The sequence below is a fragment of the Pygoscelis adeliae genome, unplaced genomic scaffold (genome assembly GCF_000699105.1).
Source record: "Pygoscelis adeliae isolate BGI_AS28 unplaced genomic scaffold, ASM69910v1 Scaffold66, whole genome shotgun sequence".
NCBI classification, from domain to species: Eukaryota; Metazoa; Chordata; class Aves; order Sphenisciformes; family Spheniscidae; genus Pygoscelis; species Pygoscelis adeliae.
In genome coordinates, this window is record NW_008825167.1 from 190496 (window position 1) to 211420 (window position 20925).

At 37.9% G+C, this 20925-nt stretch overlaps 1 protein-coding gene across 1 annotated transcript in view; it reads left to right on the plus strand.

The window, feature by feature from the left end:
* Positions 1–20925, plus strand: part of SLC10A7 (solute carrier family 10, member 7) — a 179476-nt gene that overhangs the window by 77715 nt on the left and 80836 nt on the right. Inside the window, exon 8 of the mRNA XM_009328858.1 lies at positions 3780–3818. Coding sequence (XP_009327133.1) covers positions 3780–3818 — 39 coding nt within the window. The remainder of the gene's footprint in view (positions 1–3779; positions 3819–20925) is intronic.

Below are 20925 nucleotides of genomic sequence, written 5' to 3' on the forward strand. Positions count from 1 at the left end.
ACCAGCGAGAGAGAGTTCCCTCAAGCCCAGTGCCATACTGAGTTGACTGAAATTGTACCTGCTTAATATGAAGAAAATTTGTTGTTTAATGGAGCTAGTGTGTACTACTTTAAACTCAAGTGGAGAGGTACATGCTCTTCTGTACTAGCCCTGTTAAGAGTACTGGCAGTGACTTTCAGTCTTTGTTGTCTCTGAGTTGATGTAAACTTGAATAATTGGTCTGTTGTTACTACTGCTGCTTTTGAATGTGGTCTGACCTTGCATTTCAATACATGGCTATGCATTTACCTTTTGAAAGGATCTTACCATTGATTTTATACAGAACTCTCCCCTCATATTAATCGTAAGTGCAATGAACAGTTTGCAAACACATGCAAATCTGAACTTGGAGTATTATAAGACATCTAAATGTTTTCATGTTTTATTGTTTCATTTAAGCTGACTGCTTAAGTCTGATATCTGTTGAAGCACAAAAGGAGAAAACGCTACAAAAAGTCATACAATAATAGTGACTAATAAATGCTTCAAATAGAAAATGAAGAGCCTAGCTGTATCGTGTGTCAGCACTAATGTTTATTTGTATCATTCCTCTAAGGATCTTAGAGTGCTTTTTAAGCAATGAATTAATTTTGATAATGCCCTGTGAGGTATGTAGGCAATATTATCCCTCTTGATAGAAGGGAGTTGGAAGCACAAAGTGTTTACATTCTACAGGGTCGTGCTACTAGGTACATTTAATTACAAATTGGAGCAGTTTATTCAGTTTACTACCAGTTTGTTTAAGCTGAACCAGAATCACAAATGTAAGTCCCAGGTTTGTGGGTATGAGAAAAATTTACTTCTAAGTTTATTTTGCAGGAGAAATGTTTGTAAAGAAAACTGCAAATAGAGTAATCAATGTGTAAGTCCTCCCTCACTGAGGCAAATAATCTGAATGATTGTAGCTTAATCTGTGGTCTTCCTGATTTTTTTTTTTCTTCTTTTGCCTGTAAAGAGTGTTTAATCATCTGCCATGGACGATTTCTGACACGTTGGAGAAAGGGAATTAAAAATTGCAAACTAGTATACCCCTGGACCAGTCGTGAATTGTGACTTTTGCACATGACTGGCTGAATACCTGAAGCATAAAATTTGTCTAAGATTGTTGTCTTAGTACCTATTATATGCTTGAGAATATTAAAAAAAAAAAAAAACCCCAACAACAAACAAAAAACCCAGCAGAAATCTTCCTGGTGGGTCAGGAAGTAGGAAAGAAGAGAAGTTGATGGCCAAAATATATACCACCAGAACCATCTAGTATCTCTCCTTACCACCTTTCCAGGTACAGAATTTCTCCTGGAAGTGGAATTGCAGCGTATTTTAAGTAAAAAAATTTCATGTCTCTAGATGATTCTCAAATCAGGATTGGTAGCCACTGATGTGGCTAAAACTAGATGCACAGTGTCCTTTGAAGTGTATTGGTTCTTGCCAGCTACTACTTTGTTCTTTGTGCATTGTTGAAATGACCAGGAAAATGGTTGAGGGCCGTCCAGCAGTAAAGTTATTTCTTTTGCATCACTAGATGTGGTCTGGCAGGCTCACCTGCACTGTGAGCAGAGTCTGGCCTGAACCCAACTTCTGGTAGGACCGGGTATTTTTGAGACAGGGAGGTAAGTTTAGCATGTTAGGGAGGGCAGGGCTAGTTTTTATGCTCTCTATCCATTTTATGTGGATTTCACTAGCTTTCCTGAAGAGAGTGAGTGCTACAGTTCTTTGAAGCAGACAGAAATGTAGCTGTCGCTCTGCACGCAAAATCTGCATGGGGAGGAGGGGACCATTAAGTTTCCTCCCAGCCTTCTGGTGTGGAAGTGGAGCCCAGATGCTTCTGTCTTTCAGATCTTAACAGTTTATTTACACTGTTTTATATAGCGAAGACTGTTTTGCAAGGAAGAGATCTTTAAGTGTGCTTAAAAATGGAAGTCTAGACCCTCCTTCAAGGATTCAGAGGCAGGACGTAATAAAAGGGACCTTTCTGCATCTTTATCAGATTGAAGTGGTCAAATACAATCAGTCTGTGTAAAAGAATGGCACATGTCCAACAAATACCAAAGAGACTTGATAAACCTGATGGGTTTTTTAATATAATGATAATAGGAGCCTTAGGAGGGATGTATTAACAAAATATACCTACAAGGACATCTCCTGTATTGAAACTGATCCCTTGCAGTAGGTTTGTGTGCATGGGTGTAATGTGTCTCACTTCCATGTGGCAAGAGAATCAGCTGCACAGCTTCAAATACAAGTAGAAAATCCTGATTTAATTCACACTTGTTGAAGAATTGTTTTAAGTAGTACTCGCTCTTGCTTTCAGCTGTGATCTCTGGCAAGAGGAGCTGTTTGGACTTGTGCCTCTTTTTTTATGTTCAAAAAAGGAATGCTGATGAGGAAGAGGTGTTAAAATATGTTACTGTAGTTTACAACTGTCAACTATAATGTTTTATTTAGCTGTATCTATTCAGATGCTCCCTCCGCAACATGGAGTGCCATATGCCATTGTCCCTGTTAGTAAGCAAGTCAGCAAAGGTTTCCCAGTCTGCATTTGTTTTTTGTATTTGGGCCGCTGAGGAGCTGCGGTCCAGTGCCATCTTTTATTGATAGGGCCAGCAGAGGAGGATTCTAATGAAATTATCAAAGCTTTGAATTAATTATGAACTTGAATAAGAAAGCTAAGCTCTCTAGAGCCAAGGATCTCATTACCCATTCATTTTCATTGCATCCTCTTATGGAGCAGAAGGCAGGTTCAGCTACAGCTCCTACCCTGATTTTGGACTTTATTCAAACTTGCTAAACTTGCTAGCATCCACTTGTTATTAATCTGTGGCTGGAAGTGTCCAGGGTGATTAATTTGGCTCTGCTCTAAATCTTCATGTAAATGGTAGATATCCCTCCTCCCTTTCCTCTTACCTTTGCTGTGTAGCTTTTCATCGTCAGACTGGCCGCCATACAAGAGTTTCTGTTCTTTCTTGGTAATTGGGGAAAGCTATTCAAGACTCAAGTTTTAACTTCCTGGAATTTAATGAGTTAATGTTGAGAAATAATACTGCTACCTTATATGTCCTGGATATTTAGGTAAGCACAAACACTTTTAAAGTCATTATCAAAATTGTTTATTTTCTCGTTTTAAAAGGCTATGGTGTGAAAAGTAATGATTTGATATTTTGGCCTCAGAAGTGTGGGGTTATTGTGGAGTGATTTTGTTGGCTTTTTGTTGTTCCTATTTTAAATTTGTTGGTCAAACTACAGATACTTCTGAATTTGTCAATGCTTTATTATGATGAACAATTAAATCAGTTTGCTTGCCTGGTTAATGTTCCATTAAAAATTGTTAAAAGTCTGTGAAAACACAATGTTTTAGTTAAATCAGATTATATTTATTTTAATTAATAGGTCAATATGTAAAAATTTTTCTGGCAAATTAGAACAAAAGCAGTGAGACCAAGCTTCTGTGTAATATTCTTAGTTTTTGTGGATATTCCTCTTAAGTCTACCGGCAAGGATTTTCTTCTCCTCCTGCTTTTGTCTGTTTCAGCACATTATTTATGAATGCATAAACTAGAACCTATCAGTCTTCATAAGTTACAGGCCACTGGCAATTTTTTAAGCAGTGGCTAACTGCCTAATGGTCTCTGTGTATGTGTGCATTTGGAGAATCTAATAGCTTGTTGGGCGGGGGAATAACATTTTGTTCTTGTACTATAGCTATTTTACCATTGGTGATATTTATCTTTTTCTCTCTTCAGGCAGCTGCTATATTTAATTCTGCTTTTGGAAGTTTTTTGGTAAGTAATGCATTATTTATAGCAAGTGCTTTAATAGTCTTATTTTTAACAGTATCATTGGTGTGTTTGTATCTTTCACATTAGTGTTGGTGGAATTCTGCCATTTAGCTGGCAAAAACCTCAATCGTCTTTCAATTTATGTCACCATGCCATTAAATACAGATATTACAATTTCTTTTCTCTTTGCTAAACTCTTCTCAAGAGTAGTGAATAAATTGTCTCTGCTCATGGTAAATTAATAATGTGTAAACACATCTTAATTTTCTCCTTAATGGGTTAACAGAATCTATTATTATGCAGATGTTTCAGACATGGGCATCAATATATTGATTTTTCTAATAAGGCCCATCAAATACTCATTATTTTCTATCAAGAGGCCATGGATTTTGAAAAGAAAACATGACCCAGCTGATCAGAGAGTAGATGCTAATTTACTCAGTGACATGTCATTTGTTTAGCATATTTCACTGTCAGTGAAGCCACTCAATGTCTCTGAGGAACACACTAAAATAGCTAGATATGGGAAAGCAATCAATCCAGCTGGAAATATAACAGTTTCTGTAAAAAGCTAAAACAGTATTTGTGGGCCTGGTGGTCTACAAAGATTCAGAAAGGACACCGTAAAGAACACTAAATAAATATATTTATAATGAAAGGAAGAATAGATTTCTTTTATTGATATGTTGTTTAGAAAGACATTAATGAATATTAAATACAAATTACTTTATATGTAGGCAAGCTACTGTAACTGATGTTTTATTTATTTAGGCAGCTAATAATTGAATTTGTTCTTCTTTACTAAAATTTGTGCATGTTTAGAAGTGTGCGTTTGCGATTCTAATCTTGTGTCTCCATTAGGAAGACTATCATGTATAAAATGATGAATGACAAAAGAATTCAAATTAGGAAATTAAAATCAAAACTGCAAGCAGGAAATAACTCACTTTATGCATAATTGTTTTATGAAAAGCCGGAGTTTGGGAGTTTAGGTATTGAAAGCTGTACTGCCAAGAGAGAAAGTTGTGTGGCATTGTGCTGCTGCTTTTTTGAGAGACCAGGTTAAAGTTAGGAGGGTAGATTTCAGTTGTATGGGTATAGTTGACCATTCACATTTTTAAAACATCAGTTCCCAAATATTTGTTCCTTTTTGTCACCTATCATGTTCTCCTCCAATGGGAAGAAGGTACTTTCTGCCTCAAACTGTGGAATCCCAGTGTTAGAGCAACTTTTAAGTCTATGTATGCGCGTGGCATTTCTCTTGCTGCTTGGCACGAGCTCCAGTTTCTCTGCTGTCCCTAGCTTTCAGTTGAGGAGGTTTCCTTGAGTACCCAAAGGCCTTGGTTCACCTGTCATTAGGAGAATGTCTTTTGACTTCCAATAAGAATTTAGGCCCCAGAGCATCTGACTACAATGCTGGCTCCTAGTAAAGCAATACAAACATATTTTAATTTCTAGAACCTTGTTTGTGGCTCTTTGAAGAAATCTCGGTTAAAGAAGCTGAGCTAGTTTGTGTGTTCATGTAATACTCCCGGTTTTGGTCTTAGTTTCATGGACTGATCATTGGAAAGTTCCATTTACATATAATTACCTCATTTCACTTTTTATTCACTTCATATTTTTTTGGAAATCTTGGAGCAGCGTTGCAGTAAACATTCTTGTAAAAAAGATTCCGTGGAAAGACTTTTCAAAAATATTGAAGATCAGCTAGAATCAAACCACAATACCAGCTGATTTTTTTCTAATTACTGATTTTTTAAAAAATAAAATTATGAAGAAAGTGGCCACTATTAAACACAAATACATACAAACACTTCGACACTTATTGTGGTATCCTAGTTTGAAATCATGATTATGTAGGGAATATGTATGTATGACAAAATAAATCACAAATATGTTTACTGAAAGCTTTGCTCTTACAAACTTTTCCAGTTACGCAGTTGATGGCATGCACCTTATGACTGAAAATGCAATGGGGTGGTAGTAGGCCAGGGACTGTAATAAGCAGTCAGAGTTGTTTACCGGTTTCACAGTGCTGTAAGTCTCCATGGCCTTTAACTGAGTGGCTCCTGAATGTCACTAGCATGTCGTCACTTACTTTGTAAGTTTTCTGTGAACAACTGGTGAAGCATTAAATATATACACATACACACTTGTTTGAAGTCAAAACTGTTCTATAAAATATGAAAATAATTAGCCTGTTTCTGAGAAGATAATGGAAGGTCCTGGTGGTGTTTTTGGAAATCCATCAGTTTATAATGGTGCCTACCTTATGGGCTTGGCTATAGGTGGAGATCCTATTTCCTATATCTTTAATTCATGATGAATCTAAATCACATTTGCATTTTTCTTATTAGGGTCTGATGATGCGCTGTCTGTGGATGGGCTTAGATGTAGTTATATACCTATGTGACCATAATCATATACATGTCCTGGAGATAATTTGGAAGGATCTGACTATTGGAGAGGCTGCAATTTTTCTTATGTTCCTTGTCTTACAATGTGTAGCACGTGGGTGGGTTGCTGCACTTGTGTGTAGCCCTGACAAAGCCAAGAGGACAGTATGTTGTCTGTTCTCAGACTATGCCCTGTGGGCCAGTGCCTCTGTACGATACTGTGAAGCAAGCTGATTTAAAAGGGCTAAAAGATGTGCTATGCTTTTAAGTCTTTTTTCCTTTTTTTTTCCTTTTTTTTTTTCCTTAAGACTAGGAAATGGACCTTGAGAGGTTAAATTAAAATAAACTGTGGAACAAAATGTCTGCAGGAAAAGACTCAGCATAATGTTAGAATGATACTGAGATGAGCTTATTCAGATGAAAAGGAGCACACTGTGATAACACAAAATGTAGAAATACCAAATATGTCTTGATGAGCAGAAATACACTTAGATTAAGCATTTGGAGGTGTTTTCACTGGTAAGGAGATTTAAAAAAAACTACCAACCAACCGCAAAGTAATTTCTTTTAAACTCCGCCAAAGCCCATATTCCTATAAATATGCAGGCAAAACAATGCATGGAGATACTGTACATATTTACACTTAGTTTAATAATGTCCCAGGTCTAATTAAAACACAGTGTTTCAAAGAACTAATTGTTACAGAAGAGTGTTTTTATGTAGCTAGATTAGTAATAACTAACGATAGATGAATTCAATTTACATAAATTTCAGCCAAGAGAACATTTAGAATCATACCACAGAGAATTGCTTTGAGTTGGGTGGATAATGTCATTATCTCCTCCCCTCGTTTAAACAGTTTGGTTTACAATAATTGTGGAACATAATAAGTGATTTCAGTTTTTCCTCTTAATGGGTTTTTAATAAAATCTGATAGCGTTTTACTAATACTGGGCGGTTGGTTATCAGCAAGGTTGCTACTGTAAAGCATGCAAATGTATGCTAAGATCTGCTGAGATAGAAAGCACTGAGGTAGCTGCTTCCACTTGTAGGATAGGATACTTTTGCACCTAAAGGCTAAAGAAATTGTCTGTTATGTTAAGTATGGGTCTGAGATTCTTAACATTGTATGCCTTACCATGCTTCCTGAGCATTTATATTCAGCTTCTAAAGGTTGTCCTGCAACAGAAAAATAATGCTTAATGTCCAAAGTGCAGAGCAGTAGGCAGGATATTGCAAAACATGCTGTGCTGATGATTGTTCTACGATGTTTGCCTGGGTGGCTCAGCTCTTTGGCTTTAGGTTCACCAAGGCATAGCCTGTCATTGAGGCTGTTCTTGCACTGAAGTGGAGACGTGCTCAGTTGAGAGCTAAACTCAATTTGCAGTGACAATATAATGCCATGTGCATGGAAGAAGGAGAGGGCCTAAAGTCCTAGAAGAGTATGTTCTCACAAAATGCTCTGCACTGCTAGACTAGAAACATCCTTGTCTACCTCTCTTTCTCTTTCTGCCTCTCATTAATCTCCTCTCTGCTTGAGACAGTGGGCTTGGAAACTCATGAGAGTATCCAGCTTGTGATGTGAGTGAATGTTTGATTCTTTGGTGCCTTGGGGTTGTGAACAGTAAGTATGAAAGGATCAGCCATCAGCTTCACCTTTAAACAAAGAACTGTAACCAAAATCTGAAGGTCTGTGGTGACAGGAAATCAAGAGGAGAAGAGAGGGTTTAGAGGACTCTGCTCTGGTGACTGTGGCACTCCTGAAAAAACAGAGCAAAGGGCAGCCAAAAATGAAAGTGTTGGTTGAGACTTCTTATGGTGCTGTCTTGGATTAGCTTCGCTTCCTCTATTGAAACCTATGGGATGAAATAAGGCATGTGTCCAGGCTACAGAAGTCAGTTTGAAGGAAGGAACCTATTTCAGGTGCCCATCATTTCATTAATCTCCCTTTTTCAGATTAAATATGTATGGTTTTGTTGTTTTATCTGACTATCTAAGCGGACTGAGCTGGTTCATATTGTTCAAAAATTCAAATAATTTTTGGAGCAGCCGCTTGGCTAATCAAATCAAGGCTAGTGTTTTATTTACGCTGTCTTCCAAATGAAAGCTAAAGCTAGCAGGGAATGTGAAAGTTAGCTTCTCACATATACACAAAGCCTAGTTGGTTAATGAAAATGTATGGAATTCTTATCTACTCTGCTTTAGCAGGCATAATGATTTACACAGCCTGACAGCACTAGTGCAGCAAGTAAATGCATTAGTCATAGTGTCCATTTTTCTTGCAAATTTGTGACACAGATTTAATTATGGGAATGACCAGCAACTTACAAATCTAATTTTGGTAGGCTGAGCCAACTTTTTTATTTTAATAACAATGGATTTTTTAGCAATGATTTCATTACTATTTAAAGAAATCTACCCGTATGGAAATAACCAATTGGCTGAATTTATTTACTTTATTTTACCTTAATGGATGTTGAATGGTTTAGGTTTATTTTGTTTTTTTTTTATTATCACTTTTTTATCTTAGTTATTTATAGGATAAATATCATTATCTGGCTTAATTATTTCTAGCATAAACATTGTAAATATTTTTCTAAAATCAGGCAAATGTTTGTATACCTCTTTGTTCCCTCTTAATTGTGTCTTTGCAGTATGAAAAGGGGCAGAACAGTCATCTGGGATTCCCTTTTTGTTGCGCTAGCTGTTTAGAAGAAAATCTTGCCAGGAAGTCTGTTCACAACAGGTGCTGAATTCTAGATTCAGTCTTGTTTAATTTCAAAGCGGAGCTGCTTTATGGTGTGCCACCGCGCTCTTAGAAGTGGTCTCCTCTTCCTCTGTGAAGCAGTACAGTAGTGCTGCTGGTCTGTGCTCTGAATTTGATTTGGGTAGTTCTCAAAATCCTGAGCAAGTTCTCCCTCTTAATCAGCCACTTGGGAAGCCACCTCAGCCTTGAAGGATGGGTTTTTGCATGAGTGGAAGGGAACGGCAGATCTCGGCAGCAGCGAGTCTTTGGACCAGGTATTATATGCCGGGCAGGAAGAGTTTGGATTCCGTGGAATTTAAATAATCTTGGGAGCCACTTATGTTGCCTTACTGTAACTTTCTCTTATTTTGTGGCTGGTGCTTGTTTCTCTCATTGTTATTTAACATCCTTATTTTGATTTCTGCTAGCTTGATCTGAAATCTCCGTGTAAGTTTGGGCATCATCAGCTGTTTCCAGATTTGCCAAGTGACATTTTAAAATGTGTAGGCCTTCACTCCTATTGCGTATTTGTGCTTCCAGTGTATAGTATGCTCGGTTTAATATCTAAGTTTGAGTTAGCTTGTACTATTTTGGTACAAGCAAGGTAGAATAACAAAGCTCACTATGACAGAGACCTGCTCGTGTGGGCTTAAGAAAAGAACCCGTGATGCAGATGATTATTTTGAGGGATGGCTAGGCATGTGCACCCATCCCAGTATTCCCTCTTCCTCTGCCACCCCCCCTGCCCTCCCCAGCCAAACTGACAGAGTGGGTGTCAGGTAGAAACAGGTGCAGAATTTTTTACAAAATTAAAAAAAGTCTGCTTGTCTATGAGTAATGCTGAACTCCTTTAAAATAAAAAAGGAGTAAGTAGAAAGGTACGATCATCAGAAAGTTAAAACGAAGTAAATGAAATCTTGCTGCCAAGAGACTGAGAAATCAGATAGGGGGATAACTGGAAATCTGAGTATTATAACACCTAGATGATGTGTGGTCGGTCTGATGACACAGTCGATTTGAAAAGACCAGTGAAGTCAATAGAGATTTACACAGCCAGCCAGCGCAGACTGTCTGAGAACCAGGTAACAAATAACAGCCCTGCTGTTGGTTGTCTTTGAAACATTAGGGAGGGGGAGGGCATGCAACAGTAACCAAGAGGAAAGAAAATGTGCTGTTAAGTTCTCAGAAAAGAGTATCCTCTAGAAGGCCAATGATTAGTCCCTGTAATTTTTTTTTTCAATGGCTGAGAGGAAAATGCATTGAAATCTACATAATAACAAAAAATGAAACTATTGGCTGTCAAATGTTTATAAATTACGTGGGCTGTAGCTGGTCTCAATGCTTTCTTAGTTTTCCCATTAGCTTTTGCTACTGAGCATTTAACTCATCTCTCTGTCTTATGGGACTCAAGCAGCAACTTCTTCCAAAAAAAGTTTATTTAAAGGTAGCAATAAGTAGGCATTAAATGTATCTCTTTGTATTCTCTTTGCAGTGCAAAAATAATTCATTACTATCTTTTTAAAGATAAATATTCTGCTTTTTCCACTTCTTCATATGACAGCTAGCAGTAGGTAGGATTTTTTTCTTGCACCTACTTTTTTGGTCAGCAACCCCATCTAGTGCTCTTGCTTGGTGTGGTACTTGGTTACTGCTTTTGAGACAGTACATTGAATCCCCACCTCTCTCATCGTTACTGTTCTTATGGATTAACAGGCTCTCAGGGAAAGAAATAGCTGAGGATATATGTGCAGTAGCATTTCCTGAGTTAGTAAAACAAGCAGCAGAAGTGGAAGTTGCTGGAGAAAATTAAGAGACGGAATTCAGGGTGTTTGTTGCAAATTGGAAGGATAGCGTGAGAGTTCAAGCAGCTTTATTCTTCCAGTCCAGTTGTCATTTATGAATTGCAAAGTAGAAGGGAGTGAAGTTTCAGGAGCTAAAACTGGGCATTCAAAGTACCTTAAATCCTATGATCTGACATATTTCTTCTGATCACGTAGTGTGGGGAAACTGGAAATGAAAAGTGCCCTCAGACTGACTATGGTGCAGTCATCTCTCTTGTTAATGGAAATTGAATACTGGAAATTTAGGAAAAGCTTGATTCCATTTTAAATGAATGCTAATGAATAATAGAGTCAAAAGAGTATGTATCTTTGGTAACTATCATTTGGAGAACATCTAGAGGAGGAAATGTATGTGTTTAATATTATATAATCAGGCAATTTGTTGGATTAGTCCAATCCACATCTGTGCTGATACACAGTTTTAGCATAAAATCAGTTTGTTGTCTAAGATTACTTTTGCCATAATTTGTAAAATTCATCATTGCCCTCTTTACTGTGAAAATATAGCATTTTTGTCAAAAGAATATACTTGTTTTGGGCTATTTTTTCTGGTTCTGCTTACTTTTTGTTAATGCTTGGGACTTGAAAAAAAACAACTGCACTAGGGTGGAACTTGTGTGAAGATGATAATATTGAAAAGGTCCTGGTACTAGTTTGTGATGTTTTCTTGTCTTCTGTTTTGCAACGGTTTCCTGTCTTTTTACTCCAAGACAAAGAAAGTAAAATTAACAGAAAGAAATATCACTAGTTCTGTTAGAAAGTAAGATCAAGATGTCCGACCTCTAGTTAAGTCACTGAAGTTTGTATCATGCGATGATGTCATATCACTTATTTGAAATTAGTTTTAAAAAATGGTTGCATTGAAAAGCTGCTCTATTTTTTTTTTCTGACAAATACTTGGAGAAATACTTAAAAAGGCAAACGTTTACACTACAGAACTTTGAACAATTCATTTGTAAAACAAGGTATTTAAAATTCTTGCAAATAATTAATTGTGTCTGTGGGAACCAAATTTTTGAATTTATTAGTTCTTTACGTTAGGTAGGTTGGTGCATGAAGGCAACTGTGTTTGTTATAAAATACGCCTGGTATGCTGAGGAGTCACCTACATGGATGCAGTAATCCATAATGGAGCATGGAGCTCTTTCTCCTTCTGTGTCCCTCTAGGGCTGTGGTTGAACACAAACATGTAGTCTTTTGGCCTGATTTAAGGGCAAATGTTCCCTGCAGAAAGATTTGGAAATGCACAAAATATATAATTTTCTCCCTCCCCTTTAAAAAATTAATCAAAAGGAAATGAAAATGTTTCTAGGATCTCCTGTTAATGTTATCCCCCAAAGTTTTAGCTTCTGATTGAAACGCAGCAATGATCTTTTCTCTGTCCTGCAGCTTTTAGTCCCCTGCATGTGCTGGGGCGCAGGGGAGTGGAGAGAAATCACCCCTTTGTTTGAAACAGGGGTATCTAAACCCGTCTTCTGCTGCTTCATTAGCACTTTGAACTAGTGCTGCTGCAAGGAGTCATTTCACCTGGCATCTATGTTTGTTATAAAATACGCCTGGTATGCTGAGGAGTCACCTACATGGATGCAGTAATCCATAATGGAGCATGGAGCTCTTTCTCCTTCTGTGTCCACCAAATGTGGATTCAGCAGCTAGCAAGAGTTGAATTCTAGAAAGTAGTATGCATGTTTTGTGACATCCCCTTACAAACAGCAATATCGGTGCTGTACCGTTCCATACAAACCTTCTTTTACCTTAAGGTGACTCTTCGGGGGAGGAAAAATATCCCAAACACATTAATTTATTAAACTTCTTGATTTTTGGCCCAGAACAGGTTAAAGCTCTGCCTGGATTTGGATGGTTTTCTTTCTGTGGTTCTTCTCTATCTGACTTAGCAGTGCCTGTTCAAAACTCATCAGTCCGTGAATCGGCTGTCATCAGTCTATTGGGGTAAAAACAAGAGGGACGTCATTATTACTATAAGCTGAGTGGCTGGAAACCATTCCCCTTGCTGTCAGGGTGACAAATACTGTCTCAATGGAAGTGCCAGAGGTTAGGTCAAAAGCTTTCACAAAGTCTTTAACTCAAGTAGCAAGGAAGGCAAGGTTATCATAAAACTGGAACTTCCTTTGGAAATTTGTGTTTGTTTAGTATTTATTACTGGCCTCTTTATGTAAAAACAACAACAAAAAAACCCACCCACCCCAACAAAACCCAAACCATCTTGGAGATAATTCCTTCGCCTGCCTTGAGACTCAGGCTTGCTCATACAGTTTATCACCTTTCTGGCATGATATGTGAGCAAATTCACCTCCCAGCATCTTCTTTCCTTCTCCTTCATTCCAGTAATAAGTAAATTGTTTATTTCTTGCTTCTACTTTTTGAAGAAGATTTTATCACAAAATTCCTTTTCTAAAATATTTTCTTGAAGGTACCTTTTTGGTCAACTCCAGTGTAAGGGCTTGTTGCAAGAATGGTTATGTGATGTCCTTTCCCTGTTAGTTGGTGGAAGGTCAGACTAGATGGTCATCTGACTTTATCTGTGAAAAAACTCAGTATGTTGTACAAAGCGGGGTCACACCTTGAAAAGACTGTATGTGAGCTCTCACAGGGTGAAGCATGTGAAAATTTGCTATTTTTTACATCCAAATAAAAATAATTCTTTTTACTTGTATCTAAATGTGGTGACCACCCCATGTCAAATAGAAAATTTTGTATGTTAATATATGAAGATGGGATGTTGTTTCTACATTTATAAACCATGCTTCATATTATCTCCTGGTTTTCAACCAATGTCTTGAAAGCCCAACATTGCACACTTTCATTGGATACCTTTATTCTCCTAGTGTTTAACTTGACTGAGACCGTGCATGACTAGGAACAGCTTTTTTGCCTGACATAAACCCGCTGGATGAAAGCTGCATGTGGTGTCATCCCCTCTGCATACTCTTTATATATCACTTTGTACTGTGGTATGATACAGGTGCTAGTGTTGATGCCCACCTGAGTGGAAAAGTCATTCTAGCTTCTTCCTCCTGGTGCATTTGGGGCATGTACTAATGGCCTGAAAATGCACACCTTGTCGTGCTTCATTGCTTAATTGTGGTCTAGTTTCTTTCCCACACTTTTACTACTGTATGGAATGTGAATGTTAACTATTTGAAGGAGAAATATATTACATAGGATTAGATAACATGAATAATGTGAAAGCCAGGATTTTTTGAAAACTCAAACCTTTTAATAAAATGGAACGTCAAATATATGAACGTCTTTCAAGAAATGATCAAAAAAACGTGAAAGTTTCATATACTTTTTAAAGTCAAATAATTATCCACCATCGTATAATTTTTTGTTAGATGGACAGTACAAAGATGAAAGAAAATTTTATAGATAACATTGCACTTCACAGCCGACTGAAGCAGGTGTTAGAAATGCAGATTAAGTATACTGACTAAAGACTATATAAATTTGAAGTGAAAATGCCACTGGTCTACTTGCAGTGCCCTGCACGTGACGTTTCAGATAGTTAAATTATTAATTTTATTGTGTGAGATAGTGCAACAGTTAGAGAGAAGGTCCTTGTGCATTTACAGTGTTTTTTTTCCCTGTAATTGTTTTAACAGTACATGATGAGCAGCTAACAGGATTTGCTTCATTGTGTAAGTTTTGCTGTGGAAAGAGAGTACATAATGCAGCTAGGTACATCTGTAGTGTAAGTTTATTTGCCAATTAGGTGTTTTACAGGAACATGCAATGCAAACACACAAATGTGGGTAAATACAATTTCTATAAATAAAGGAGACTGAATGTTAGTAGTGTTGCTGTATAAATCCTCAGACACTAGGAAATCTGTAGTTGGTCCTTCAGCACGCTCCTGTCAAAGTGGTATAAGGTGTTAATTAACAGGTCATTCTTTTCTGGACTTCATAGGCTTTGCATGGACATTATGCTTCATGATATACAGGTGCCTTACTTGTGTGGGTGGTGTGAGGCTTGTTAGGGTTTTGGTAGGAGGGCACTGGGAGAGGGGTCAGGGTGTTCTCTTTTCTTCCAGCAACTCAGTAACCTGCTAATAAACTGTACTAGCCTGTGAATTTAATTTTGTCATGACTTATCAGATGCCTGGAGCTAGTAATCAATCTGTAGGTGGTCTAATTCTCAGATAAATTAGAATTGGAAGTGGATTGGGAGATAGAATCTCTTAAAGAAAGTGAGGAGCAGTACTGAGGCCCTTGCTCAGCATGAGGGACCGTCAATTTTCTTCTCACTCTGGCCTGTTGTGAGAAGAGGGTGGTAGGATCCCTGCAATAGCCTCGCATCTGGCTAGTGAGGGAGACAATGACAGGGACATGGTGCTGTCCTCCATCACCTAGAAAGACTGCAAGAAAAGGACAGCTTTTGCAGGATTTTTTCGTAGTAAGTAGTCCCTGGATCTGCTAGTTCTAAAAGTATGTTGTCATGAAAGAACTGCCTTTTTTTTTTTTTAATAGGCAGTATTGTTTTGTCCATCAGCTCATGGCGTGTGGTATTTGCATTGGCAGCAGTTCTGCTCAGGCTGGAGGAGCTAGTCCATAGTCTGTAAATATCCTGTATATGGTTGAGAAAGCTTGGCTGTAATGAGTGGAACAGATATTCAAGTATCTGTCTAATGCTTCCTGGGAGATAGACAGCATGCAGCTGGCAAACCAGTCATTTGAAATTTGAAATGGTTTTAAGAGTTTTGCATGTATCTACTTTTTTTTTTTTCCATAAGAAGAACAAATAAATCCCAGATGTTTCACTGTTTTCCATGCACCTCTATCCATAGGCGCCTAGACTTAGCTCTATTTCTCTCATTTCTTTCTGATAACCAGTGCTTAGAGACACGCGTTTTTGTTCCTTCAGTGACAGTCATTGTATCCTTCCCTGTGCTACAGAATTGAGTTCCCTACAGTGGGTGCAAAATCATATGAAGTCGTATAAAGTCCCCAGAAAGACCACTTGGTGCATTCGTAATACAGATAATGCACTATAATGAAGTAGTTAGCAAAATAACAATGAAAATTTTACTCTAGCCTTAACTCATACATAGCATTTCAGTAAGATTTTTCTGGTTGTTGACTTTGAGAAACAGCTTCTATCCATCTTTCTTATTTTGCAGGCCAATTAAAGCAGAGCAGAAGACTACAGATAGTTCATTTTATAGACTGTGTAGTGGCCCCAACAAAAAACTATTACATGAATTCATGTGTAAAATGTATTTATTGCTTTCCATATTTTTAGTAGGTAGTTAAAAGACAAGCTAAGAGCATCACTGTAACACAAACAGCTTGCAAAATAATAAAATCTAGGTGAAGCCTAATATTTATAGAGTACTGCCTTGTTGTTTTGTTTAGTCACTCAGTTAATAAAAGTACAACTATGGTTTTGCTGCGCTCTTTTTTCTTTCTTTTTTTTTGTCCCCTCCTAATTACAGTGTGGGCTTCCCAGCAAAGCTGGCTTGTCTGCCATTTTGTCTTCCAGTTCCAAAATCTGATCAATGTGTATATGTATTCAAGTCAGAGAACTAAAATAGAATTTCATCATTACTATCTCGGTTTTCTTACTCTGAAGCAGAGTTAGTGGGGGGCTGATCCTGCCCTCATTCATAAAGATCTGTCAAAATGGGATACGTCACTCCAAAGACATTTGGAAAAATATATTATCGGAGTCCTGCTACATCAAACTGTGGCATAATTATTGCACCATAAATGCTTGCAAAGCATTATGCTGGCTCCTTTTTTTATTTTTCAATCCGATTTCTTTTAACTCTTGGGATTAAAATTGTCATGCTAATTCAGACAACAGCACAGTCCAGTGCCAGCTGAACTTGTATTGAGAACATCTCAAGCCAGTGTTATCAAATAATATACAGAAAATTATATCGTCTGTAATGTATATTGGAGGAGGTATAATTTGTTTTATTTGCTGTTGGAATTATTTTAAAAGCTATTAAAAACTCTCTACAGCCTCTTCCAGGTAATTATTGTGCGTTCTTTTAGGGGTAGAAAAGGCCATCACAGATAGAAATAAACACTACGATCTTATCAATCTGTTTCATAAAGCTGTTCAAACACCCTAGATTAGCATGATGTAGACTACGACTTCTAAGCGCACGTTTTGCCGCAGTGGTAGTCACTGTCTCTAGGCTGTCCAGATAAATTTTTGGTTATATACTTGGTGCATGGATTTCTTAAAGTCCTGTCAGAGTTAAGGAGGAGTTTCTTCCTCTTTGGAGAACTAGCAAGAGGGAAATCCAGCAGTCATCAGAATTCAGTCGAGCGCTGTGACATGTCCAAGCAGATTAAAAAGAGGTTTGTGACGGAGAAGGGTTTTGGGACAGGAGAGCCTTGGAGAGTGGGAGGTCTAAATTAAGGTGATATATTGGAGAAGCATAAGTGAGAGAGGGTTGGCAGATCTCCGGGGAGTGCTTGGATTGTGCTGGCTTCTGCGCAGAAGGAAGAACAGCAAGTTCTGGGTCAGGCTGGACTGGGGTTACCCTGAGGCAGCCACTGCCTGGGAGCTCCTGTTTCAGGAGGGTGCACACACCACAACTGTCCTGCACATTCCCTCTGCATGATTGCCACACATCCTCTGCCAATCTGTTGTTCTTGCTCCTGTGGTTTCTTCTTGTCATCAGAAATACAGGATGCCTCGTCCATGTAATCATTTGAGAGCCAACACTAACATAATGTGTTTAAGCTGAGATGGGCACATAGCTCTTCAGGGTGTTAACATCAAGAAAGAGCTGCTATAGTGATAAACTTTTGAATTAGATTTTCCAGACTGATTCTGTTACAAATATCCCAATAGAAAAATAATTGTTTTATGACATTATATGATAAAGTTCTTGAACCGAACTCATAGGGAGTTCAGTTTTCATGGATAATCAGGCAGTAATCCTGTAGAGCCTTTGGACGCTATCCTCCAGGTTTTACAGGGAATATCTTAAATCATGGTGAAAAGCTAATCAGCAGGACTAAGATGCTGAGGCATGCCTTGTGCCATTAGGATTCTCTTTCTGATCACCTATAAATTAATTGACTGAAACATTATTTCAATGGAGATTTAGCAAATCAAAGAAATATTTTGAGGTACTTTCCTGGGTTTATAAGTACTATATCAGCTTCTCTAGTGCCTGAGCTTTGTAATGGAGCGTCAGTCCTTCCTGCCACTTGGGAACTGTGCTGCACGTTGAGTTATGCATGCCTGGCATAGTGAAGGTACAATGTGGGTGTATTAAAAGCATGTGGACAGAAATGTTTTTGAAGCTTTTTCTGAAAATTTTATTCTAAGAATTAGGGCTTGGTTATGGAAGGAATGTTTTCCTGCCTAATTGTTTTGAACTCCTTTTGAGCTTACTTCCATTCTAGAACAAAAGTGTGGAAAATCGTTATGCTAAATTAGAACACAAATACACTTGTTACAGCGTAAATGTATCCATACCTAGAGTTACCTTAGATTAGCTATTGCACAAATGCCTGAATTTAGTCTGTATTACACAAATACCACAAGCATCTCAAAAGGTGTTCTTTCTGTGCTTACCACTGACACGTGCAAAAGGGGATTTTTGCACTGAGATCTAGTAGTTGTGCACATAACAATGTTTTACATACAGAGCTATTAGATTTGCACTTAAAAGTATAAGTATCAGTCAAGCACACAGCTTTATCAGCTTAGGCCATAATCTCATACAGTATCTGTGCTTACAGTAGCATCTTGCATAGACAACGCTACTATCAGGAGCTGGACTGCTGACTTCCCATCCCATTTTATAATGTGTTGAACACCACTATACGTGCATGAGTTAATAGAGATGGGGAGAGAAGAAACCTTTTCAGTATAATTCTTATGACAGTATCTTTTTAGAGCCTGTTTTTTTTAATTAGAAATGCTCAGAGGTTTTGCTGTGTAAATTACAGAAGAAACATTCCTGAAGTCCTTAAGAAAGAACCATTCTTTTCCTCTGCATCATGATAAATGTAGCAATTGTGTGTGTATACTAGAATAGATCATATTGAACATCCCCTGAGCTCCGTTTGCAGACAAGTCCTATCTCCACCATGACAAAATTCCCATAAGAGTTTAAATTATTAATGCCCTGGAATCTGCGGGGTTCATATTGATGGCAAACTTTATCCCTTTATTCCTAAGACACATAATGAAATAGGGAGTCCCTCAAATAACTGCATTTCATGTTTAGGCTAATTTTGTAGAGGCCAGTGGGCTTTGCCTTAATGTGTGTAAATACAATTTTTTCTCTTTTACAGCAGATTGTGTGGTAGATGGGAATGAGACTGATTTGGCACTAATTTATGAATCCTTCTAGCATTCTCTGTGTGCTGCACCCTGTGCGGGCAAGATGCTCTAATTACACTTACTCTGTATAATGAGAGCTTTTAATGACAATTACTAATTGTAGTTACGGATGTTTAGGGACCATTTTTTTCTAGCTTAAGATGATATATTGACTTTTACAAGAGAAGACTTTTATTTTCACTTTATGCAATATCTGTCCTTCCTCCCCGCAGCCTTCACAACTGATAGGCTGACTGGTGAAGCTGCTAAGTGTAGCCACAGAGAATTATTGTTCAGTTAATTTAACTTCAGGAGATACAATTTTTCCACTGTTTTTTATTTCTGAATTCAAATCTGCACGTTCACATGTTCTTTTTCATAGCAATTTAGTATTTGGAGTGATGTTATACAAGTTGTATTTGTTTTATATAACAAGATAAAACTCTACTTCACGCTGAATATGTCACTGCCATGTTAAGCAAAAACATTTACAAAAGCTTCATTTTTTTTCTCTTAATGTACTGGTATAAATGACATTTTAATACGAAGCTGTCGATTTTAAATAGGAGTAGGTTTAATCTTTGTTCCAGTTTTCGATTAGATTAATTATAGTGGCAAACAGCGAGTCCGCTCACAGTCCCAGATTGCAAAGTTGCTTTACATAGGGCTTGCTCACTTTTTTTTAGTAAGGCTGTGAGTATACTTCTCATTGACTGTTGTCTTTATATATAAATACAGATTTGGGCAGCTTCCAGTTTAGCGGTCACTTGAGAAAGTGAGCTATCAATAATTGAAAGATTAGTTTAACACTTCTGAGGAAGAGACTGTTTAAGTGATTCCCCCCCCGGCCCTTCAATTTCATTTACTGGGGGGTTTAGGGGTATCTTTCTTTGCTTTGGTTCCTGCTGCTGGCAGTCTTGTATTGATGTGGGAAGGGAAGCCTTCTTGTAATTCTAGGGAAGCAAAAGAAGAGAACACGAGTATTGCCTGTTTTCCTTAGCAGCACTTAACGGCTGTTCATTCCCACATATCCCCTGCAGCTTGCAGTGTCTTCCATTGTCCTAACACAACTAGCAGTGGGACTGGGCTGGAAGACAGATCTGGTCTGACTATTAAAATAACCCTTTCTATGTTTATTGTGGCTTGCTTGTGCTTTGTTGTGTTTTAAATCCTGACCATGGCAGTAGTCTGGTTTATCATACAGCTGTCTTAAGTGAGAAGGTGGTATTCCAGGAAGTGGGAACACGAGTAAAAGGTTGGATGGAAGAGAAAAGAGAATGGCAGCTTCTGGAACTTATTTATAGCTGAAGACAACACTTAGGTAATCAGACCATGAGAAAGATTGTCTGTATACTACCTTATTTCTGTGGTCTACAAACCCTGAGGCCTTAGGTCTGATCTCAGTATTTTACTAATAATGTTTGTGTACTTCACATTTAATTGCTAATTCTGCTAATGTGGTAATGAAAGGCTTTCATGAAGTCAGTTCAGGTCTCCAGTAGAAGGAGCCAACTCTTCTACTGTGTGGCACAATTTTCAGAAGGAGCTTGTGAAATTAGAGGCTTAATTTGTCACTCTGTTAGCACAATGTGTCATTACCTTCTCAGAGTATTGAGTGTATGCAGATGCTTTATGACTGAAGCATGGCAGGGGCTGATGTCTATCATTTGAGTTCATACCTTTGGACTTACTTGGACAACCAAAAGTGCACAGATAGTAGCTGATACAAACAGCCTGGTTAAACATAAAACAACAATCGTCTCCTAGGACCTGTAATAGAAAGCAAGAATCCTACTTCTCCGTGTTCTGGC